Source organism: Pongo pygmaeus, chromosome 9 (genome assembly GCF_028885625.2).
Source record: "Pongo pygmaeus isolate AG05252 chromosome 9, NHGRI_mPonPyg2-v2.0_pri, whole genome shotgun sequence".
NCBI classification, from domain to species: Eukaryota; Metazoa; Chordata; class Mammalia; order Primates; family Hominidae; genus Pongo; species Pongo pygmaeus.
The window spans coordinates 35,695,035-35,721,920 of record NC_072382.2 but is presented as its reverse complement, the minus strand read 5'-3'; the positions used below and the strand labels follow the sequence as shown (position 1 = coordinate 35,721,920).

The window sequence follows — 26,886 nt, the reverse complement described above, 5'->3', positions numbered from 1 at the left end:
ATCTTTGGCTGCTGGACTGCATCGTCTTTATAATGCCCAGTGTCCAAGGATGGACACAACTGTTCTGGAAGCAGAAGGGGGAGTGGGGGGCCCTGTGTGTTCAAGCTACATGAATATGGTAGGAGAAAAAGAGGGGAAATGATCTTTTACATTATTTTTATCATAAACTATCTTCTATATCACTTTTTGTGTATAGAAAACAAGTATAACTTTATTTAATTTTTCATTTATTTTACAAATAAAATTACTAAATTTTTTTCTTTAGCATTGTAAGATATCTGAAAAATACCTGTGAGAAAACATGAGTTTTGAATTATTCCTATTTATATACTTGGATGCATACTTTCCCTTAAAGAAAGATTACCGTCATCAAATATGAATGATACTTATTTCGTAATGTTGAGACCAAACATGCTTGTAAACAATTATAATTTAAAGCTGTTTAAGTACCAGGTCAGATATTATGTCCTAGTGTTATGTTTTGTCCCTTTCCTATTAATTACATTATTATTGCTATATGAAGAGTTCTTGCTTCTTTAATAATGTTTTCGCACCCTTTGTGGTTAATCTTTAATGTTGGGAAGGACAGGGGAGAGATTAAATTAGGCTTGTAACCTCTTTTTCTTCCAGGCTGATGATAGAAAATAAAAGCTCTTAGTCACAAAATGTAACACTTAGAATTAATATTTAATTAGACTAGCAAATTGTACACTGTGGCTGAAAGCTTCCAAAGAGTTGTTAGTGCCACAATTGACCTACAGGTTTAATAATAACTCACTTCTAGAAGCAAGTGCCAGTTCAGCATAGTACAGCCACTGTAAGAAAGTCCTGAGAGATTAAAATCAGCAAACCAAATGGCAGGCAAGGATTCCTGGGATGGAGCCTTCTGGAAAGCTGGGAGCTGGAATAGCGTTTAAGCCAGGATTCAGATGAGAACAGTGGGTGAAAAAGCTGATCCCTCCTGTTCTGGGAGCTTCTGGTTGTAGGCCAAAATCTTAGAACAGATTTTTACTAAATGTTTTTGCTGCAGCTATTAACTTACATTGAAAATCAAATATTGAATAATTTTTCTGTAAAATTTAGCAAATTTTTTGTGTAAACATTAGTTCTTAATTTCTTACATATTAGTACATAATATCTGTAAACTCAGATCATTAGATTATCAGATAGGTTTGGCGCTGTACATCTATGCTGTTTTGCTGTGACATGCTGTTTCCTTGTTCCCTGTATAGTTGATTTATATGGTTCATTTCTATATTATTTCATTACGGGGCATTATGCAGAGCCTGAGAAAGAAATTGTGAAGTCTGTAGCCCAAGAATTTTTTTTCCTTCAAGAAAGTATATATATCAACAAACATAATTCAAAGGCATTCTTCATTTTTAAAGGCCTTATATTATAAAAACAATGCTATATTTTATGTTTATGATGCACTTAAATTACACGATAAATAATTCGACCTCCTGGTGAAACATTGGATCTTTATATTTTTGCCAAATTAATCTGGTGAAAATAAGACACCCTGAGTTTGAAAATGCGCAGACTGAAAGGGGGGCACCTTACATAATTTATTGATAATATCTTAAATAATTAAAGAAAAGCTAGTCATTTGTTCAAAATTCAAGCAGGTGAGGACCTTGCCAGCAGAGGGAGTAGTAGTGTCTTCCGTCAGGTTCCCATCATTTTCCCACCTGCCTCAGCCTTTTTCCCAGCCAGCCTCCCATCTGGACCTGGCTCTGTCAACCTGCTCCTGATGACAGGCTATAATTTTATACTCAATATGGGATTATTCTAAGCTGATTTTAAACTTTAGTATCTTTAACCTGCTACTGCATCGCAAACATCAGCTGGATGCTCTGTTTGATATTTGGATATTAGCAATTGTTTTTCCAGGCAGGGCGTGAGCTTTTGGACATCTGTGAATTGTATTTTAGGGTTTCAAGTATCAAACTACTAAAAAAAATTTCTGATTTAGGAAGTTTCCCATAAAACATTTTTAATCATGAAACACAAATTTTTCTGTGGGTAGATTTCTTAATATGAAACTGGATGTATAGTTAAGAAAAATGCCTACAATTAATTTTGAATATTATACCATTATTCTGTCCAGCCTATTCATTTCAGTATTTTGTTCATCCCATTTCTGACTTTTCAGAATATGTAAGTTTTTTTAATGTTTTATAGAATAACTTACTGAAAAAGAAACAAAACTAATATAAATAAATGTTCTGCAAAGTATGTTTATTTGAATATTTGAAGCCAGTATAAATATAATATAAACAATATTTCTGAAAGTAAAACAATGTGTTCTTAAAAAAAGTCTCAATTGTAAAGAACCAACATTTTCATATCAAAATTTAGAATATTGAGTATTTGACCATGTAGAAAACACAAAAAGTTGTGGCTCCATTGCCTATTCCTAGTAAAATTTGATATCTTAGCAGTTTTTTTCACCATCGAGGTTAGGAATATTTGCCATTAGCCCGTTTGTGGATACGTTTTGAGCTTTAGGATAAAGAATCAAAATATGTTTGTTTTACAGTTTCCTGTGTGAATATTACTATATGATGCTAGGCAGAGAATGTTACATTTAGAATTTTTTTAATTTACAAAAGTTCCTCTGTATTCTAAAATTAACCGTGACTTTAAGTTCAATGTTAAATCTGGAAAGATTTAATCTAATACCTTCATCAGTTTATTACAAATATTCTAAATCTCATGAATATGAACAGAATTATTTTCCCACTATCAAATATTTTTTAATAAAATAAAAATCTAATCCACAGAAGCAAGTGACAACTCTGGAGGAAGTGGGACAAGTTTGTAAAAAGTTATAAACGTAGTATAAATAACTTTATTATTTCACACTCGATTTCTGTAGGATGGAAAACCTAATAAGCATCGAAAAATAAATGTCTTATTAAATATCCCCAGATTTATCTTTGGATCCAAGCTTATTTTTTGGATTACAGAACAAAGAAAGGTCTTAAGTTCTTCTATGTTCATGTTCTCTGCATGTCATTTTTCAGAAAATGTTATAATTTGAGCTGTTGATTATGACATACTTGCTTTTCTTGTGGGTACTCCCCTCCCTGCTCTCTCCCAACACACACCCACTACATCATGTATTATGGTCAAACGTAAAGTAACTTAAATATTTCTCTAAGTCTTCAACATTAACTTAATAGTGCTTTCAAGCTATTATAGCCCCAAAACTGTTATTTGTGCCATACTCAAATGAGAGCTCTTCTTTTCATATTATTTTTGCTATCTTTCTTAAACAGTATAGAGTAACTCAAGAACTTGCTCTTACTTGAGGCGTTGCATAAATGCTTTATGTTGATTGGTTTACTCCTTTCAAGCTTCTTGATAATTAAGTTATAGGTTAATTACTTCTTAATCCTCTTACTAAAATTTTTTCTGGAAATATATTTTGTGTTCGTACAAATTGCATCTTTTATACTGTTGAGGTAATTAGGTTTGGGAAAATAAAGAAATATTGAGGATTTAAGGTATTCTGATTGTTACTTGTTAACTCTAGATATCTGAACTATTTTTATTAGAAAACTGTAGGAGCTTTAAATGGCAGTGATTAAATTTTTATCTCTTAACAAAATTCATAGTTTTGACTTTAAGAACTTTGATCTGAAAGGGAGCATTAAATTAATCTTCCTTAATTTAAAATCCATTTAACAGATTTGTTGTACCCTAATAAAAAATGTGTTACCATTGTATAATGGCGAACAGGAAACACTCTGTGAAACCAAACAGAGAACCGTCAAAACAAATACTCTGAAGGTTTTTTTTTGAAATTAAAATTGAAATACAAAGGTGGAAGACTGGACAATATGATTTGCTTTGCTTATTTGCAACACCATTTGACATATTTTAAATTTAAATGATTAATTAAATTATGTTGCAACAGAAAACTTTAAGAGCCCTTTATGTAACTTAATACAATGCTACTTGAGATTGCCAGCAAACTCTTAAAACTCCTGTACACTGGCTTTCCTCTCTTCTGGCTTCCCTCCTAGTCATGTCTTGGCTACTATCCAGAGCTGACAACTCTCACCCAGGAGCACAGGGAGATTTGTCTAGGATAAGAAGGATTTTTGAGCCATCCTACATTTTAATATCCAGATGGGCAAGGAGGAGGGGTGGCAATATCATTGTACATACTTGGGTGATGTCATTATACCATACATACACCATAAACATTAATTTACCCAGATTGGTGAATTCTGAATGTCCTTACTGAAATGTTCCGTACTGGAAACTATATTGTAACAACTTGAAAATTAATGCAAAGATTATGTTCAAATTTAAGTAATTGATGTACAAATACCTCTATTTCTCCATTTCTGTCTATTAATATATACTGAAGACTAAAGGGGTTTTACATCTTGCCAAATAACATAAAAACACTTAGAATCTGTTAAGATGAGAATGTGGATGTTCCAGTTTCAAGGCCTCTGCTCAGATCATTATGCTAAAGCTTTCTGAACACTGCTGGTTATATTATGACAATTTATTATCCATAGTGTATTCCTGCTAAAGTGAATTGTGATTATTATGCTTTTATGGGTTTTTTAAGCTGTTAATTTTAGATTCTTCTAAGTAAATTCACCTGCTTTTATCTAAAAGACCATTTAGTATTAATATTATTATTTGAAAGACCTTTTGACAAGAATGATTTTAAGGTAAGATTACATCAATAGACCATATTCCTTATGAAGCTTGGAGGTGCAGAAGTTATAACAATTTTTTTTAACTTTTTAAAACACATATACCTTTATATGCCCAAATATCTTTTATGCTCCTACACATAACTAGAAGGTTGAATAAGTTTATAGTAAAAATAAATGTTTTCTCAGTCAGAAACTTAGATGTTATTCTTATGTAATTTCCATTGCTTTTTATTCTATAAATGTTTTTCAGATATCCCCACAACTTTCACAATTAATCTGGTCTGCCACATTATACAAACAATTTTGCAAAATAAATGTGCAGAAAGCAGTAAGATCACTGTGAAACTATATAATTTTATGGTAATAGTATGATTAAAAATTATTCTTATACTAATACTTTATGAAAGTTTTTTCAATAGACTTTAGTTTATAGTTAATGACTATGACGCAAACCTGTGAAACTTAGAAATATAATAAATGAAATACATGAATGAGTTTCTGGAAAATTGTGAAATCTAGGCTGTGCATATTTTTTAGTTAGAATTCACTAGTTTTCTCCTTCGAAGTGGATAACTGATTTTTTTAAATCTCCCACAAACTACCTTTAAAAGACTTATAAAGTTGATAAACATTATAGGATGTAAAATGGTTTATTAGTAAATGTTAAGATTAAGTGAAAGAAGCAAATCCTCTTTGAAATAAGCAAATGTCAGGTTGACCATTTAAATACACATTACCTTGCTTATGTACTATCAGAGTGGAAATTTATCTCATCTTTAAACCTTGCAATTTCTATTATTCATATGATTGAGAAAGTCCTAGTTTATATCACTGAAATCTTGAATAGATGAGTTCTAACAAAAATTGACTTGTATCATTTTAGTTTCAGATATTTAGATACAAAGGCTTAGTCTATTTATAGATAAAAGGAAATCTGACCTTTTGATTAAGAAATATTGTCAGTAGCCTTTATAAATGCTTGTTCATCTGAGGGTCCATGACAGGAGTACTCTTCCCAGTTGAGTTTATCCTAAAAATGAAATGTTAAGAGCCTGCTGGTTATTATCCATGATTCTTCTTAATGGGGGAACCACATGGTTATTCTTCATCTCCCACTTGTTCTCACCCTTTACTACCAACCCAGCCACACCCCACCCCCACCCCAACATTGTTCAGTACTCAGCACAATGAATCATTTTCAAGTTGACTCATTGTGAACTGTATCCCAGCTGTTGGAATGTCTGGCAGACATTTTTGTTTGGGTGAAGAATAACTGGCTGAAACCCAACCTGGATGAGTTTGATATAATGGTCTTTGGCTAAAGAAATATTGAGAGGAACATGTTTATGGCCTCTGAAGCCCCTGTTATTCCTGGAGTAGGACCATCCCCTGTGGCACAGAACTGAAAGTAAGGAATCAATCTGGATTATTTTCTCACCATTGAATGAAAAATTACCTTAGAAAAAATAGGCATTTCCAAACTATGTTTTTCTATACTTAGTGTGCCCACGTGATTGAACATATTGAAGACAATTAAGAATAATTATTTTTACTGATTTTTTTTTAACAACACTGATCCAAAGGCTGAAACATTCTTTATATAATGCTGAAACATTCTTTATATAACACACATTCCAACTTATGAAGGAGTTTCAAATACTGCCCTAGGTGTGAGTTAACCAGTCATTTCAACAGAATGTTTGGTGACACAGGGTACTATGTGTTTCATAATACTAAGTCAGGTAACATTGATCAGCCCTCTTTAATTTTTCATTCTTATGCCATCTTTATAAAGGGACTTAAGAAACAAGAATATTAGTAAGCTCAGTTGTAATCATATTCCCAGAAAATGAAAATCTTTTATTATATTTGACCTCTTTCTAACAGGGGATATAGCAGGCTGATAAATTTTCTTGACTCTTTTATATTTCCCATTCTCCTCTTCAGAGATAAGTTTTAAACTGGTGGGAATTACCATTGTATAAAATGAGAGTTTCAAAATTGCAAAATTTTACAAAAAACATTTTCAACTTATCTAGATCTACTAAGCAAAAAAATTGTCTAAGACATCATAGCATATAATCACAGTTTTCTGATCTACCACCCTGTCAGGGGCTAAAAGGAATACTAGATTTCCAGTAATTAAAGAATTTAAAAAAAAAAACCCTACCAGATATTTGATGATTATATTCTTATAGCCAGGAGATTCTTAGTATTTTAGAACTTTTGCTACTTAATAACTGGACATACTATGTTTATAAACATATTAACCTATTGTTTTGATCTGGCAAAATGTGACATTTATTAAAATGTATTTAGCAGTATTTCAGTTCATCTCAGATTGTGTCGAGAAATAAAGGATAGGCTACTGGTCTAAATGTTAGTCATCTACCATCTTTTCTTTCCCTTTATTATTATGCCAGAGCCAAATGGCAGCATCTGGAAAGAGAAAACAGAAGACTCCATAGCTAGCCATGTTGCAGTCTCTTAGCTGGTCCTTTCCATGTTTCTAATATGTCACAGAGGACCTCAGCTGTTATAGGGCTGGGACCTTGTCCCAGCTGACAGACGACAGTGGGACTCTTGCCCTATACTTTATGCTGTACCTTCTACTGCTTCTGAATCCTGCTGTCTGACAGATTTTCCAATGGGCATTGGATGAAGTAATTTGAAAAATAATCACGTATGGGAATAAAGGTAGTCTTGTTCCTTAATACAAGTGAAAAATAATCAATTTATGTTCTCTATCAGAACTAATCAATTTATGTCTTCTACCAATTTATGTTTTCCCTTCAGTTCTTCAAATTAGAATAGCATGACTACATGGGCCAGCATTTTCAATTAAGGGAGTATTTCCATCCAGTTTTTGGCCTATAGTAGCTTTAACTTTTAAGTTATTTGACTGTTGATAGTCTGTCTCCACTACAGTTTTTCATGAGATGGCATAGGGATATTTTATAGATATTATATTATTAACATAACATTTAACATTACTGTTTTGTTTCCATGTTTTGCAGAATAAAGCCATTATTGCCCGTGTCACAAACTTGTCAGATATAGTAGTTGGTCTGGAATCATTTATTGGTTCTGAGAGAGAAACTAACCCATTGTATAAGGATTATCATGGTAAGTACAACCTTCATAATGAGAAGAGCATGAGCAGGCTGCTTCTAGGTTACCTGGAAGTATCCTGTTCAATCCGAATATCTACTGTCAAGGAGTATGAATTTTATAATACACCTGTTAAATGTTTTCCATTCCTGTCCAGTCTTCCATGGCAGCTTATTACCCAACTACATTAAGACTATAGACTATAATAACTGAAAGGAGTCAAACCCAAGTACTGAGGCATGGCTGAGTCAGGTGTATATTTTGTTGTCCTAGTGGCTTAAGGTAGCCATGTAATCAGTCATACTTACTAGCCATGTTTTAAATAAATATCATATTAATTCTAATAATGACAGTTTTCTATAGCAGTTTATACTTTACAAAGCCTAGCCATATGATAAGATACATACTGGATTATATTTACAGATTCCTAGTCAATTACATTTTCAGAAAGAGAAGATCTTTGATTATATTTGAACTTTTCTCTGTTTACTCATTTTCTTGTTAGTTTGAGTTATGAACAAATTATAAAATATTGCCACCTTGATATAAACACAAGTGAATTCATCAGACTTTTTACTTATTTTTTTTTTTTTACTTTTAGTAATATTGTAGTCATTTGGTTAATTTGGGGTTTCTTTTTAATAAAGAGTCTTACGTAGAACTATATCAATAGTAAAAGTGTAGTACTTAGGTCTTAGTAATATAGGTCCAAACCAAATATAGAATGTAGTGAATAACAGATTTTTACCTATTATTCTTAGTATATATAAATTATTGCTACCATTGTTATGGAACTACCATACTTCTGTGGAAACCTCTAAAGACTGAGTAGCTTATTTGAAGCCTGCTACTGAATTTTATAAGACAAGTATTATGAGCTTATGCATTTTGTAAAATATTTTATATTCTAAAAAATATTATTTTGATTAAAATATTGCAAAGATTGAAAGGCTGTGTTTCTTTGTGCTAAAATCTCTGAATTGATAAATTATTTTCCACCGAGTAAAGAGTGGTTCTAATGACTAGTATGCTTTCTGTTAATAAGGAGGACCTGATGATGAAATTATTAATTTATTCTATAAGGCCTCTTGATAGCTAAGCAAGCACATTTAAGGTTAAAATAAGAAACATACAAATAAAAGTATGCTATGCCTATTTCTAATAAGTATATTTTACTAAATAGTATGTATGAGATAGTCTTAATTTGTAGAATTAAAACACCTTTTACATTTTTTTAAGTTTGAAAAATTGTCAGGTATTTTAGTTAATTATTTTTGAAGAGGCCATTTCTAAAGCTAAGTACCTTTAAAGATTTAAGCTAAGACTAATAGATGCATTATTAAGCATTTAAACACACGTACAAAACCTTGTTCTAGAGAAGCAGTTCTATAAGTAAGATATGTCTCTTTGTTCAAATCTGTAATTTGCCTTTCCTCCCCATGTTTTGGATCAGTGTCCTTGGGATGGCGGTTTTTAAATATAAGCTGAGTCAGGCAGAAAGATGTAGTGAAGAACCTTCCATGTCTTCATCTGTGGGAAATGACCCCTAGTTTAGTCAGAAACTACATTAGGCTGCACAAAAGCCATCCAGTGCCCTTGTCAGAAAAAATTAGCAAGTGTTTCTACTGACAAGAGGCCAAAGCTCATGGTTTACCTAGCACTGTTGCAAAGCTTATAGCAGCTACATAAAGGTCTAACATGCCATAGAAATGAGTGTGTTGGGATGGCATAGGGGTTAATGTTTTGTCCTAGAGTGTACTTTGAAATGTAGTTTTCTTCAATGGTTTGTTCAAGTCATTAATAAGGTACAAAATGAAATATTTTTCATGAGTGCTTCACTGGTTATCAGTAACCCATAAGCCTTGTTTTGCCGGCTGCTTAGTGGTGCATTTAATAAAATAAAGATCACTCAGTGGTGCCGTGGGCAGCATGCAAGGTGATAGCCATATTTGCTTACTGTAAATACAAGAGAAAATCACACACAAACCGGCTGTAGTTTTGACAAGTATTAAGATCCCTCTTTACATCTGTACTTCTGTACCAAAGTGCAATTAGTTTTTCTCGCACAAGGATTTCTGTTTATCTTATTCTGCTTGATTACTTGAGTATAATCACACCATTTGCTTCATTGCTCCTGGTAGTAAGCTCCAGTTTTAAAAGGGGAGGATGCTTGTGTGTAAATTTACAGGATTCTGCTATAAGACTCTTTAATTTATGCAACTGATGACAATGTTTTAAATGTTTTTCCTTTTAATTTCCTTTCCACAAGGCTTGATTCATATACGGCAGATTCCTCGGCTTAATAACTTGATCTGTGATGAATCAGATGTCAAAGACTTAGCTTTTAAATTAAAAAGGAAGCTATTCACCATTGAGGTAAGAGAATTTTTATGTTTTAGTTTACAATCTTGAGATGAACTTATTTTTAACTTATTTTTACTTTATTTTATTTTCATTTTCACTTATTTTTACTTTAATGAAATTCTTAGGACATGTTTTATGCTAAGTATTTTTAAGTTCTTCTGATATAACAATAATTTTTTAGACTATTGTTTTATTTTTACAATATATCAAGTATGGCAAAGATGATTTTCTTTTGAATATCTATTAAAAGTAAGCTCCAAACTTACGTGATAAATATGATATGCATATTTCCATGGCTTTCAAAAGCATATTTAATTAAATGTTAATGAGCTGCGCTTACTTGGGTGTGGAATGTGAAAGCTACCCACAATTGTCTGTGGCTAAGAGGATTCTTATCTACATTTTAAAAGCATTTTTCTTTACTGTTAGTGAAATTACCTTTCCTCATGTGGAACTAAACAAATTATAATTTACACTAGTGTCTTTAAGTACATTTTCTAAGACACTGCAACTTTTTTTGTGACCCTTACATAAGCAGTGGTGACAGAAAATAGTAGGACAAAAGATTTATTTCAACTTAATCTTGCTAAAGAGCAAATGAACAGAGAACTATTAAGCAATTAGAATTGATGTATTTATTAACGAAGTAAATGCTCAGAGAGAGATGGCTTTTGGGTGATGTGATAGTTATCAGTATAGTCGGTGCAATTTTTTTTTAACAAAGACATAAAACAGCCAAGCAGCCTTGACAAACCATTTTGTTTAATCTCTTTTCAAATGAAAAGCTCCTAAGCAGGCCACTTGTCTTAACTGCTTGAAACCATAAAAAGAGAGAATTGCCACCAATAAATTAGCATATTTTTAACTTCATCACCAAATGATGGTCAATGTGGCTTGGCACTGCTTTGGTGTTTGGGACTTCACCCTTAAGTGACCACTTTGGCCCTTTTTTGACCCTCTGCCCTCTTTAAGCTGGCCACTTGATAAGGTAACTTGATGGTTCTCTCTCTTTTTCTCTTTCCCTTCACATTTGCAAGTAGCACTAACCTATAAATCATTGTAAGGGCCCTATCCAGTGACAAATTAATGTGCCCTCCTCCTAATTAATGGTCATCAATGTCCTTAATTATCTAATCCTATTGAGAGCAGTTAATAGTTAATCAGGCAGCCAGTTCTTCAAGCAGGTCATCTCTGCAGGAGTGTTAGAAGTTTCTCATCTGGGGACACTCCCTTCAAAAGCCACTTAAAGCCAAAAGAGTGAGAGTGTAGAAATAGTGATTCTTGAGCTAATTTGCTTTAGTTCTCAAAAGAAACCATTGAAGTGGAACCCAACACTGTAATTGTTCAAACATTGTTTCAGCTTTTCTGACAGAATACTGAGTAATGTACCATAATATTGCTTAAAACGTTGAGAAGGATACAGTTATAGTTTAGTGTCACAAGGAAAGCATGATTATCATTTTCTTTTGAGTTTATATTTTTAATGGAAGACGTAAGTTTTTTCTCTCCATGTGGCACCTTTTCCCCAAAATCAGTATTCTAACAACCACATCTGAGATACAATTTCTATTACCATGCAAACTAAGCAAGATGATTCCCTTGTGAAAGTAAATATTGTACCCAGAGAAGAAAGTAGTACAGTAATGTGAATCATGTTTATGATTTCTCTTTCTCTGTCTCATTGAGTCTTACTGGGAGTTGAGGGAAAGAGAGAAATAAAGAACTTACGTGATGTCAAGTGGGACCTCTCCTCTGAATAACTTTAGATTCTAATAGTAACTACACTTCACCATCAGAGCTGATGAAAGATCTTTTATTAACCACACAGATTTCTGTTCCATTTTCTCTCTTGTTCCCACTATGGTAAACTAAGAATCATTATAATTGGTCAACCTGTGGTTTAGAAGCAATGTTTGAAAACAAAACACAAATAGACTGTTGTTTCTTAAGATTCTATATAATCAAACTCTGCACCTTTTTGGCTAATAACCTAATCACTTAAGTTTTTTGAGTTTTTTTGCTATTTTAATATAAATATACACTTCCTAAATAACTTATTTACTTATGCCGTAATACTCAATTTAGTGATTAGAAAAAATAAAAATTAAGGAATCAAACAAACCAAATAGAAGTGCATATATAGGTATAATTAGAATAGAATAAAATCATGTGGTTCGCCTAAAAGTAAATGTTTTAAATGTAGCATTGTACATTCTAAAATGCATATCCAAACAGATAGCAAGTCTTTGTAATATATTAAAGAAACTAGAAACGGGTAGAAATGACCTGAAAGTAACTAGTTCAAGGATTCCTTTATTGAGGGTAAAATCATCGAGCAAATGCTACTGTTTTAATACTCACAACAAATAAATGTTCTTTTTAAATGTCCTGATATTTTTTTAAAAATAAAATGTAACCTTACTAGCCTATAAAGTCTGAGACTAAAATAGGTAGTCTATTGAATCTGAGTCTTACTTTCAGAAGTAAAAGATAGTTGAATCTGACATTGAATCAGGCATTGAATCAGAGTCTCACTTTCAGAAGTGAAAGGTAGTTTAGCAGGGAAAGCAGAAATAACATTTCCAATTCCACAGGCAGATTTGTTACATGTTGGAATTTACTGTCAGTCACATGGTCTCAAAAGGGGGCAAGGTTGGAAACAAGGGGCAAAAGAAGCAGACAAGCACTCTCATCTCTATTTTTAGGGCACCTTTTCTTTGATTTGTTAAGTCATTGCCCTTTATGTGTATGAAAACTGATTATCTTTTTACTAGCAGCTACCAAGGGCCTCTAACAGAGCAACTTTAACTCATAGTCTCTAATTCCTTTGAGTGATTTGGAGACAGCAAAGGAATATTTCTTCCTTCTCAGAGTATATGTTGGTATTGTCCAGATTCAAGTGAAAATATTTATCTAATCAGAGTAAAAATTTTTACCGATACCTGTAACTACAAAGCTCTATAAATTAGCCCCTCTACAAAAACCATAGCAGAATCATATCCATACTAATTGCACTAAAATCCTGACATGCATTCTGGATAAGTAAAAGTCAAAGTTTAAACTATGATTTCAGGTTAAAAGAAATAGCTTTCCAATTCTTTGAAAATTGATGACTCTTATAAGCTATATATAGTAACAGTCTGGAGTATTTGATTAACCGTTATATACTACTTATTCCTTGATCTTAACCAGATCAAATTTACCTAACCTTGCCTAACCTCCATTTAATCATAGCAAACATTCGTTGAGCCTTTGTTAAGTAGCAAGTACTATACGAGCTTATTTATATTTTTATATAGTGATTAAATATTTTAAACAAAAGCTTTACTAAGATATAATAATAGATTCAATACACATAAATGGTGTCTTTTTCATCTTTGTATCTATCTAAGAATCAAGGACAGGGTTATTTACTTAATAGGTATAAAATCTTCGCTGAAATGTGTGTAATGTAGATAAATTATGAATGGGCTTTTAAAAATAGTGCAAATAATACAGCTATAAATATGATATAAGCTTCACCAGTCAAGTGACCCGTACACACTGTGTTCTTAGTTACGTGTAAGATAACTTGAGTACATGGCGTCACTTCCAAGCTAAAATAACTGGTTAAACTTGCATTTCTTAGCTTCTGTAATTTTTACTTCTTTAATATCGGGCTATCATTAACCAGTTTTTTCTTTAGTAATTATGATGTAATTATAGTACATAAACAAGTAAGATTTGGCAGAATTTGAAATATGGCTGCATGTTTGATGACATAAATGCAACATTTTCACTTGCACTTAATAATATTTCACTATTTTGATTTTGCATTTTCAGCTCGATCATACTGTAGCACATTCTAGTCATAAAATTATCTAATATAAATGATAATAATGTATTATTATATTAGTTGCACCATCCATTAAGGTTTTCACAAAGAGAGTTTCCACTTTGGTAATGGGACAGTTTTCCAGCTCAAAGATTCAGTGTTTCTAAGTTCAAGTCAGAGAGTACAGTAACTGGATTAACACTGAAATATACAAAAGACTTATACTGTAAAGAAATATACTGTAAAGACTTACAGTATTTACTACAAATTTTCAATATAAAGATTAACACTACTTGTGTAGGCTGTAATTGGTCAAAAAAAATAGTGTATGTATGTGAGCCTCATAAACTAAATCAATATTGAGAGTAGAGAGTGTCAAAGTAAATCATGTTTACTCAAGGTTGTCTTATCATACTTTGTCCCTAATTCAGAATAGGACCTCAGTACCTCTCCAGTCACCAAGAACTTTTTCTCACAAAATAATTGACCAACCAGTTTTTATTAAGTAGCTATTATTTTTTATGTACTCATGTAATAGATTTATTCTCAAGTATTAAGACTAGAATAGAATCAATATAAATTAGATTTATAATTATATTGCCATATAACTGGGTACTATTCAGTAGGATTATTCAATAAGATTATTATTTACATATCGGAAAAGCATAAGCTCTTACAAATTACAGGGGTGCTAGTAGCTATGATAATGTGTAATAATTTGGAGTATTTCATGATATGTTTGGTCCTAGGTTTACTTTATTCCCTATGCTTATTTTCAGCAGCCTGTCCAGTTTTTAAATGAGAAGTAGAATGTTGAATATGTTTACTGTATCTAGAGATGGGGGGCGGGATGGTTAACTTGCTTGTCAACTCACAATTATGTTACTAAAATAAAATAATGGAAATATAAATGTCTGGCTTGGGAGCCTTCTTAAGTTGTAGCATCATGGGCTGTAGTCCAATATACTACAAATATTGTTTGCTGTTTCAACTAGCTTTTATTCCTAGATACACTGTAGCTAGCAGAAAGAAAAAAAAGTCAAAGTTGAACATAGGCATCTATTCATTTAGATTAAATCACTTGTCAGAAATAAACCCAAATTAACATTTTTTAACAATGGAAATGTAATTTTTTACATGTGTACATTTTGATATATTCATTATATTATCATTCTCATATTTATGCTTTTATTCTCAAGTGATATCAGCATATAATAGCATTACATAGGTTTCACAGAATCATCAGAAGTTGGTTTAATACTTACTACACTTTATATATTTCACATGCCATAGTTAACCTATCAAAAGTGCATACCACCTTAAGGAGAACACAGTTTTGAGAATCTGTCTAATCCTATTTCTTTCCACTTTGGAATCTTAATTAGAAGAGATAAGAAAAAAAAACCATCATTTAACTAAATTATTGTCTTGAATCTGTAGCAAAAGGTATAATCCGCAATTGGGCCAATTAGTGAACCCCATAGTTAGCTATGCTGCAGCAAACAATTTGATTAGATCTGACACCATCCTAGTTCCCACTGTTGTTTTGCCAGGTATGATGGTCAGACTTCAAAGAGCTTGAGGCATCAGCAGGGCAAGGTTTGGAGGCCAGCTTAGGTCCGGTTGTTAATCTCTCTGCTAAAACCACAGCAGCTCTCACACAAAACAAGCTTACACGACACAATCATGCGGTATTAAAGTTAGGGTTGAGTCATGCCAATTTCCCTTTGATTTTTTGATGAATGACCAAAGATGGCTACATGACTAGACACATGCTAAAAGTATCCTGATTAGGTAAGTTCCCAAAATATTTGAAGTATTTTTTAACTTCCTATATAAATGTTATGAAAGCTTATTCTCTTTGATCAAACCTTCCAAAGTAATAGTACTGTACTGGGGAAAAATGAGCATTTCTTACTGGCAGCCTGAATATCAAACTTTTCACTTACCACTTTATATAAATTTGTCTTTATATGAATAATTCCTTAAGGAGAATATATAAGGAAATTGTTTCTAAGTGGTAAGCTTTTGAAAAATCTATTAAGCACTTTGAAAGAAAAAACATTTTTCCCTGAGTCATTTATGTTCACTGACAGTTTTTCTGAAATTTCTTTATAATTGTTTTCCACTTAAATGTTGAGTAAAGTGCCCTTCCAAGATGTGGTTGCATAAGTGTTCTTTTCTCTGCATTCTGATTTGTTGAAATATTGCAGTAATAGTGACATGTTTCCATTCTGAGAAAAGCCTAAGGCTGCTTTAGTATTATTCCAAATGATTGAAACTGCCATCTTGCTGACTTTCCCTTAGGCAGTGTAAGGCCTGTTTGCTTTTGTGTTCATTTCACATGCTTCCTGTTAGTTTGGCTGGCAGAACATCATTGCTTCATTTGGCAAGGAAGAGTAGATTCATATTTGGCTATTATATGTCTTAAAGTTTCTGTATGGTCATCAACACATAGGATATGAAACTTATAATTAGTTATATCAAATGAATCATCTTTCTTTGAGAAATATTATTAAAATATGACACTTTGACCGTAATTTTTATATAAAAATCTTCATTTTATAAATTGAACTTAGGGTCTAGTATTTTACATTGCACTATTTATTCATAACTACATTACTCAGGAAATTTAAGAAAAGTTGGATGAAGCAAAGTCAAATATTTAGAATCTTACTAACAGTCTCTCATAAAGATACAATGGTTACCTGTAATGCAGTTATCTCAATTTTTAGACCAGGAGGATACAGCCTCAGCATTGTCTAAATATGCAAAAGGGAAAAGGTCTCTTCTCCCTTCTTCCTAAGTTTTGCAGACATAAACATTTATATATGTGTTTTATGGTTTGGCTCCAGGAAAATTATATTGCAGTACTTTGAAGATTTTCTTCAAGACTTTGTAGAACTGCTGTAGCAGAATTAGTCCAGTTTACAGGATACTCTCTGAAACACTTCTTTTCATAATGTGTCATTTATAGTGTCTAAGGAAGATAGAAAAAAAGAAAACAGAAAATGATGACAAATCACAGCTATTTCATTTCCTCCCAAGGTGCCTGTAATACAAATGCTTAGTAAATATGGTATCCTTAAGCTTGTGATGTAGGTAGTTTTGCAGATACTTTTGTACCTAAAACATTTCAAGTTTAGTCCTACCTCAGTGCCTTTGCACAGCAAATGTTCAGAATTCTCATCCCTCTGATCTTTTCAAGGCCTTTTCATGTCATTTGGATTGTAAATTAACTATCTCAACCTCCTCCTTAGAGAAATCTGACTGGCCTGTCTGAAGTGTTCACTGAGTTACTCGCCCTCATGTACTGTTCGAATTCTCAGTGTAATGTATTTTATAATTGTTCATCAGTTTATTTGTTTATTTTCCCAACCTCACCACTAAAATGTAAGCTCCACAAGAGTAAGGACATAGTATGTCTTATTTGCAGCTAAATCCTGAGTATGTGTAATAGGTGCTCCATAAATATTTGTTAAATTGTGAAACTACCGTTTTTAAAGTAACTCATGCCTACTGTAAGTTTCTTTAAAAACATGTATTTGGTATCTAATTTGTTCTAGGTATTGTGTTGGGTGCTTTCATATACATTATTATATTTAATTTTAATCCTCACAGGAACCCTTGCATACATACTATTTCACATATTTAATAAAAAGAAATATACAGGAGTTATATAACCTTCCTTCCCAAAGTCATACATCTGTGGTTAGAGCCAGGATTAAATTCAGATCTTCTGAAGTCATATGCAGAATAACACTGGAAAGCTGACATGTTCACAAACTCTGTTAATTATTATTAATTTTAAAAAATAAGTTTTATTACATGTTTAACAGAGGGCTAGGACTACTGCAAGTGCTTAAAGGCATTATTTCATAGACCTTACAACTGCCCATATAACATTATTATCTTCATTTTACGAATGAGGAAACACAGTTTGGAGAGATCAAGCAACTTAACTTATCCGGAGTCACAGAACTGATAACTGGAAGAAATGACACTGAAATTGAAGCCCGTTTTATTCTAAAGCCTGTGCTCTTAACCATTAACTGTCTGCCATGCCCTAAGCTGTACTGCTATCTCATCTTCATTACATAAGCCAGAAAGCCTCTGTCCTGAAGGATTCTTCAATAAAAAATGTTTTTTTAAATCTCAGAAAATGTGTTAATGTGATATATATACATATACATTTAACATTCATATTAAAAATTCCTCTGTTCCCTAGCATGCATTTCTACTTTTTGTAAAATACATTATAAAATTATGATTGGATTAATCACAGCTTCTCCCTTATATAACATGATGTTATTTTATATATATATATATATATATTCATATGTATGTGTGAATACATTAGGGTGATGATATTCTATTTTTTACTTATTTCTAGTAATATGGTAGGTTTTTATGGAAAAATTATTTTGCAAAAAAAAAAGCTATTCTCTAAAATACTATTTACTGTTACAGGATTTCTAAATCCAAAAGAAAGTGAGAAAGTATTGTATACAAAGAAATGTAGTTTTCCTTATCAACTGTTTTGATACAGTCTAAAAGTGTGCCAAATTTAATTACAATATATTATGATTGTACTCACTTAAGTTCTATGTTCAGGTACTTTTACCAATATTAATTTACTTATAGCCAATCAACCTGTTTTTATATTTTAAATTTTTCTAAGGTATTTTACATTTGTTATTTTTGGAGCATCAAAAATTATCCTGTGAGATAATCAAGGTATATACAACTTTTAATAAGGGTCTACTGAATTCATTTTTCAAATTTCTAACTTTTCCCCCCCTTTCATCATAACTGGTTCTAATGAAGGTTTGATTCTTTCATATTAAGAGCTATTTTTCTCTTTTGCAAAAAGCTTGATTTGCTGGAAGTTCTTTAAATACCATCTTTAAGCAAAATTAAGCAACAAATATTATGATTGTAAAATGTTTTCCTCTTTTATTGATGAATATTATGAAAAAGCTTTCTGCATTTTAGTAATATGAAGAAATTATGTTCCTCATTAAGAAAATTTAATGATAAATATAAATTATTAGTTTTTAAAAGGTAGAATTGTGGACCGTAATAAATAATTAAGAGAAAGTAGAATGTAATGGGAATGTCTTTAACCCAAAAACTGGTAAAGCGGTTCTCTTACTTAAGTAGAAATAAAAAATTTGGCAAATTTATTACTGTCATCACTCCAAGTCACAGTAGACATTTTATAGAGTAGCCAGTTTAGGTTCTTTGTATCTGGTATCGTGAAATTCACTGAACTGTTTTGTCAGGTGCTGTCAAGTCAACCCACCATTGTTGTAGAGAATCAAACTAAATCATTTTGGCATGAGCCTTCCAGAAATAAGATACCCAAGATGAAGGGTTTAATGAAATTGAGTATCTGGCTTCAATTTTTTGTCAGAATGTCAAATATATATTGCACTCATTCAAAATTTTCTGAGTAAATCTGTTGAAATACCTGACCCTATGCTTTACTGAAAACTTGTTTCAAATATTATTGCCCAATGTAAATGATATTTGGAATGTATTTGGGTGTTTTTTAAGGTATAGGATTCTTCATTGAACATTTCAAATAATAAAACTTGAAAGTATATAGTCATTCAATAAAAAGAGAGAAGTATATTTTACTACAATTAAAGTTTTCCATTATAGGCTCAGTGCAGTGGCTCACACCTGTAATCTCAGCACTTTGGGAAGCCGAGGCAGATGGGTCACTTGAGGTTAGGGGTTCAAGACCAGCCTAGCCAACCAAAATAGTGAAACCCCATCTCTACTAAAAATGTAAAAATTAGCTGGGCGTGGTGGCAGGCGCCTGTAATCCCAGCTACTTGGGAGGCTGAGGCAGGAGAGTTGCTTAAACCCAGGAGGTGGAGGTTGCAGTGAGCCAAGATCGTGCCATTGCACTCCAGCCTGGGCAACAATGCGAGACTCCATCTCAGAAAATATATATCAATTTTGATTGAACTATCTTTGTTTCCAAAGGCTATTAAAAGCAAAGTTGTATTTAATTATATTTCTTGTCTTTAATTAATGAAAAGTTTATTAATTTTCTAAATAATTATATGAATGAAAAAAGCTTATCTTTCTGATCAATAGTTATTTAAAAGGCATTATTATAGTGTAGACTTAAATGCCTCAAACTTTTCACTTACATATTTTTGAAACAGGGGCTTTTTTGTTGATATTTCTGCCAGATCCGTAAGAAATATTTTCCCAACTTGTACTGTAGCTATGGTATAGCATTGAAAAAGATTGTAACAAAAAGCTTCTTGGTGCAATTAAAGGTCACTTGTACATATTGTAATAGGCTACTCGTTTACAAGATCTTTGTGAAGGGTCAGTGCTATAGCATGAAATGGATTGCCCTTGTTGATCCTGTAAATAAATGGGTCAACTTATCTTGTAGTCAGTAGGCAAAGAAAAGGCTAGCACAAAGTAGCTTATCAATATTTTTACAAACAAATTGCTAAAATGTTGACCAAAACCAAATGCAATAGGACTATATACTTGACATAAATAATAATAGAAAATTATTAAAATACATAGTTACAGCTTTTAAGGGAAAATTGCTTACACATATATATACACATATGTACTTTTTTTTTTAACATATGAACCATATTTAAGTGTAGCAAAACACAACACAGTGGTAGTGTTCAACTCTCCTTTACCATAAAACTAGCATGTTTCAAAGTAGTTGGGATTTATACAGTCTATCTTTTCTGCATTGAGATTCAAAATTTGTCATGCATAAGTATGAAAAAGGAATCCAACTAGATAGTAATTTATTTTAATTATATTTCATAGCCTTTTCAATAAGTCTTAGAAAAAAATGGTGGTCCAGATAAAGTATTAGTAATGATCTATTCTGAATGAATTAATAATGATCTGTACGAAATACAAAGAAAATATTTTCTTTTAACAATTTTAATACACTTAGATTTTACATGTTATGTATGTATATTTGTGAGATACAAGTCATTTTTTAATCTCAAAGAAATTTTAAAAATAAAATGAAATATATTTGTTCAACACTTTCTAGATTCTTCCCTCTATACTTGTATATTCAGACACAGCAACCATACACACACCCCCTTAATATTTTTTATTGCTGTGTACTATCAAAAAAATGAAATTTCTAGTCAATGTCAAACAATACCTTCTAGGATTAACAAAAGTAATTTAACAATGGGTTTGAATCAAGAAGCAAATAATGATAAATTAACCTTTAAAAACCTGTAGGACTGATTGGTCTATAAAAATACTAAGGCCAAAAGCCAATCATGAAGTAAGTAGCCAAGAAGAGCACTATTTCAAGTAATCTTCTCTGCTTTTTATTTAGTTCTTGAATATCCATTCTGCACTGTTTTGTTTGTTTTGTTTTGCCATACTTTAGTACACGGAAAACATCACGCATTTCTTTTATAAAGTATCAAACTTTGGGAAAATGTCATTCTTTTAGAGCATAGGTGTTATGAACGTAGGCATTTTTATTCATCATTGTATCTCCCCTTCCTAGTTCATTGCCTAATCATATAAGTGCTCGTCAAATATTGCGTGAATGGATAAATGAATGAATGTCCTCTTGATATTGCTCAAAACATATAAGAGGGTGTGACCATTAAAAAACTCATTTCAGATTATATGGAATAGTTTGATAGTGTGAATACAGTTTTCTTTAGATGCTTAATATACTTCTAAGGTTTTACGTAAGTAAAACAACGTTCAAAAAATATCAGCTAATAAGATAATGAGCTGTTATTGTTGAAGACAGTTCATGAGACTTATGAGTTACAGATGAAATGATTATGTAAAATGGAATTTTAACACATTTTGGATATTCTACAATTTTATTTAAATACACATTATCAGTAAAGTAACTGATATCACTTCCGTAACAGAATCTAGGACTAATCCTTATTGAAGAATCATCCCATTGACCTCTTTATTATACACTTGAAGCTGACAAATTCCATTGTGGTTCTTTAGTTTGTCTTGTTCAGAATTTCCTCCTGAGAAACCATTCTGATCCAAACAAATTTAAATTAAGGACAATTAAATGTAGGAGAAAAGCTTTACAGTGTGTGATTTATAACTGAATGCATTTCATTAAGATATGTTATTGACTTAATGTGTAATTCAGTCAAAAACAAAAAAAGTACATGTAAAGATATTTTGGAAATGTGATCTATTCTTAATAGTACTATAAACATGAGCAATTTCTTTAGCATTCAATTATTACAACATTCCAATCATTTTATTGGAAATGTTCTTAAGCTTTTGTCCACATAAAAGTGGGTAAGTAAAGGGCAATATTAAAGCAACTATGCCCCTGTTGCAATAGAACATGTGATTAGCAAACTATGGCCCATGGGCCAAATCTAGCTCCATGTTGTTGTTGTTGTTGTTGTTTTAATACATTTTATTGTAACAGCCATTCCTTTCATTTTGTCTATGGCTGTTTTCATAGTGCATCACTAAGTTGAGATCTTACGGCCTGCGAAGCCAAAAATATTTTCTGTCTCGTCATTTACAAAGAAAATTTTCTATAAAGAAGAACCCCTACTTTAAAGAGCCACATACTTTAAAGAAAATTTACTGAGAGAATTGTCAATTTGGTGATAATGATTTATACTCTTAAAATTAAGCTTTATTTGAAAAATAACAAATAAATACAACCATTTGCTGTGTAATTTGCACTTGTAGAATTTATGCAATGTCTTTGACAAAATACCTAGATTTTTCAAACAGTCTGTATTAATGTCTCTCTGAGAAAATACCTAGATTTCATAAAAGGTTAAAATTGGAAGGGAGCTTAAAGTGCTTCAAAGCCAGCTTCTCATTGTGTGCACATATTTTCTCATCCAGCCTCTCTGTAATCATGTGGAACTCACTTTCTTAGAGGCACCTCATTTCAGTCTCTACCACATTCTTTCAAATGCTAAAGCAACCTCTTAACCATTAGTACTAATTCAGCTTTCTGAAGCCACAGATAAATTGCTATTTTCTATACAATGTTACCGGACTGATAGTAAATACCTAACATATGAGAAACAATTGTAATGTATAAATATATATTAGTTTTCATTAGATTTATATTTCTTTTATAAAACATTATAAATTTAATTAACCATTTTATGGTGTTTATTGTACATTTAACTTAGAACCTTAAGCACAATATCTTTTAAAGAAACCTTTTTTAAAATAAAGCATTAACTAGAAATGTTAAAAGTTTTGAATTCTGAAATTAAAATGCTTTATGAATTGTAGCTTCATACAATTTAAATATTAAAATTCAGTGTTTTCATTTGTAGCATGTTTGAATACACAGATGACTTCAGATTATTAGAAGTTATAAAATCAACTTTAAATGTGATATTGAGTTTTTTATTATAATCTACTTAAGATTTTTTTACTATACAGTAAATTAATCAAAATGTAACATTAAACTTTTGATAACTGAATATTGAGAGGCATAAGGATACATTTCTATATTGGGCATAAGGATATATTGATTTTATTAGCAGAAGTATACGCAAAAAGTTTAACTGTTCATTAGCCGCACTATCCAGGTCTATAATTGATAGTCAAATTAAAACAGTAAGTTTAAGTGGGTGCTATGAAGTCTTGCTTGCTTATATTCATTTTTTTTAATGTAGGAATTTCTTAGACAAGTAAACAAGATCTTACTGAAGTTTAAAATGTGAATATATTATTAAAAGTAATGTTGGTCCTGGTAAGATTATTTTTAAGCTATAGGATGCTGTAGTTGGAATATTTTGGCATTTTGGTTAGGAAATTTAAACACGAGAACATTTTTACTTAATAATTGCTTTTATTTAAGCTAATGTAAGTTATTATATTTTAAAATAATTATATAAACACCAGTGTCCTTGCCATTTGAAAATTATTTTTAAATTATGTAAAACAAAACTTCTTTTCAAAGGTGTTTACAATGTAGAATAGAATAGAAGATTGCATGAAATCACACAAAAAGAACTCAACGTAGTGTTTTCAGCCTAATAAAAATGTTGTAAAAATACTTGTAAGCTTGAAAATCACACTAGCTATTCTTGTTTCAAATTCTGTTTAATATATTGTTCTGTATGATTTTATAATAAACAGATTACTCCTTGAACAGGAATTAAGAATAAAGCTGCCAGGAAGGGGTTTTGTTGTCAGAGTAGTTCCCGCCTCATGTTTTGTAAGAGATTTCATGGTCCCATTGTAAAGAGTAGATGATTTAAAACGTGTTCCCAAGATAAACTTTCCCATTGTCATTAATGAGGATGGATAATACTGAGTGACAAGTGCATTAGGAATGACACAGAAAGAGCTGTTAGATTTGTCAGAGCGTATCACTTCAGGCATTGACACTTGAGGACATTCTTTTTGTGGATATTTGGTTGGGGGGGGGAGTCTGATTTAAAGATACCAAAGTTTGTGTTTGCTAATAGAATAATGTATTTTACAATTTATAAATATATATTTTTCAGTGTTTAGAAAATATTTGGAAAGTTATTTAGATTAGGTTCGTCCACATTTTAAGTTCATGCTTTTATTATAACCTGATTTCTTCCTGAGAAAGTCATCAAACTGTAAGACATTTGAATATTAAAATAGTCCCATAAAACTAAATTCTTCTTCTAAAAAGTCTTATTTCTGGAAATATCCAGCTGAAGGAAAGATACCAAAAATTATACAAATTTTTAAAAAACATTTTGCTATCTTACTCCTGTATCTAAAAGGGTACTCCTTACTATGCATCACCTTGAGAATAAAGGTTTTGAAATAAGAAAGTACATGTAATTTTATTGTCTCTTTGAAAATACATTACAGAAACATGTTTTAAATATTAATCAATGAGCAATTAATAATGTATAACTTTTCTGGTATTTAAAGTATTTCCAAACTGTAGTATGCATCTCAATTTCGATTTTGAACATGCAATTGGTCACTTTTTCGCCTTGATTCATCTTTCGTGCTGCCAACCAAATTTTGTCTCTGTATACCTTTTTGACACTAATAATGACTGAGTCTCTGTTCATTTGAGTTCAAGATTTCCCAAGCGGCAGTTTGGAGCTGGGATAAACTATCTATCATGATTGCATACCACTAATCTGTCTCAACCAAACCACCCTATGACTGAAATTATACTTGACAGTTTACCTCTCCTTGATGAGCCTGAGGTGAACATAGCTACAGACCATCCCTGGGAGGACATGGCAACTACTCCATATGCCAGGGAGGATCCTTTTATTTGTGACACAAGAATTAAACTATGCCTGTAGCAGAAGGGAAGTCTCTCTCCCTCTCTCTCTCTCTCTCTAATATTTTTAATTTTCAGTAGTATTCCTTCTGTACTATAAAGCTTTTTTCACACAAATATGTTTGGTAAATACTTTCTACCATTACAAGTACTTCCTATAGGTTAGCTTCATCATGTGTTTAAAAACTATAAAGTCATTTTTCAAAGTATTTATGCTTTCTAAAATATTATATTATTGATATACCATAATCATCAAATATCAAAGATTCCTATTAGTATTTGACTCTTACCAGTTCTTGAAACATCTCAGTAAATTTTTATATTATAAAAATGTTTAATCCTCTCTCTTACTTTTTTTTTTTTTTTTTTTTTTGAGACAGAGTCTCATTCTGTGTCACCCAGGCTGGAGTACAGTGGTGCAATCATGGCTCACTGTAGCCTCAACCTCCCAGACTCAGTTGATCCTCCCTCCTCAGCCTCCCAAGTAGCTGGGACTACAGGCATGCGCCACCATGCCCAGCTAATTTTTCTATTTTTTGTAGAGACAGGGTTTCACCATGTTGCCCAGGCTGGTCTTGAACTCCTGGGCTCAAGCAGAGCACCTGCCTAGGCCTCTCAAAGTGCTGGGATTACAAGTGTGAGCCAAGGTGCCCAGCCTAATTCTCTCACTTTAACATTAAATATTTTTCAAAATAAGTTTCAATTTTTTTTTTTTTTTTTTTTGAGACAGAGTTTCACTCTGTTCCCCAGGCTGGAGTACAGTGACACAATCTAAGCTCACTGCAACCTCTGCCTCCTGGGTTCAAGCGATTCTCGTGCCTCAGCCTCCCAAGTAGCTGGGATTATAGGAGTGGGCTACCACACCCGACAAGTTTTTGTGTTTTCAGTAGAGACAGGGTTTCACCATGTTATACAGGCTGGCCTTAAACTCCTGACCTCAGGTGATCCTCCCATCTCAGCCTCGAAAAGTGTTGGAATTACAGGCATGAGCCACCACACCCAGCCTTCAGATTCTTTAAATGTTTTAAAAAAAATAGGTTTGAAGAGAATAATAAACTGAACACTATAGCGGAAAACATTTTAATTTTTTTAATAAAGATTCCTTTTGTAGCCTGGGTGTGGTGGCTTACACCTGTAATCCCAGCACTTTGGGAGGCCAAGGTGGGTGGATCACGAGGTCAGGAGATCGAGACGATTCTGGCCAACATGGTGAAACCCTGTCTCTACTAAAAATACAAAAATTAGCCAGGCGTGGTGGCGTGTGCCTGTAGTCCCAGCTACTCAGGAGGCTGAGGCAGGAGAATCACTTGAACCCAGGAGGCGGAGATTGCATTGAGCCGAGATCACGCCACTTGCACTCCAGCCTGGACGACAGAGTGAGATTCTGTCTCAAAAAAAAAAAAAAAAAAAAGATTCCTTATGTAGACTTAATTACCATTTTTACTATCGCTGTGTAAAGTCTAGAGAAAAATGGCTACCTAAGAAAATTAACTTACTTACTATTTACTGCCTTTCATCTTTTTTGTGAAAATGGCTCTCTTTTGGAATTAGGAAATATCAACATTTTGAGATGATGTAAAAAGTGATTCAAGACTTACTAATGCCCTGAAAAAAGAGAAATATGA

General features: G+C 32.2%; 1 protein-coding gene across 5 annotated transcripts in view; it reads left to right on the top strand.

Moving 5' to 3' along the window:
* The window catches only part of ELP4 (elongator acetyltransferase complex subunit 4), a 276,336-nt gene that overhangs the window by 125,854 nt on the left and 123,596 nt on the right, over positions 1–26,886 (top strand). For all 5 annotated transcript variants that reach the window (XM_054441507.2, XM_054441506.2, XM_063671022.1 and 2 more), the window contains exons 8-9: positions 7,706–7,814; positions 10,069–10,175. In XM_054441507.2, the coding sequence (XP_054297482.1) occupies positions 7,706–7,814; positions 10,069–10,175 (216 nt within the window). The remainder of the gene's footprint in view (positions 1–7,705; positions 7,815–10,068; positions 10,176–26,886) is intronic.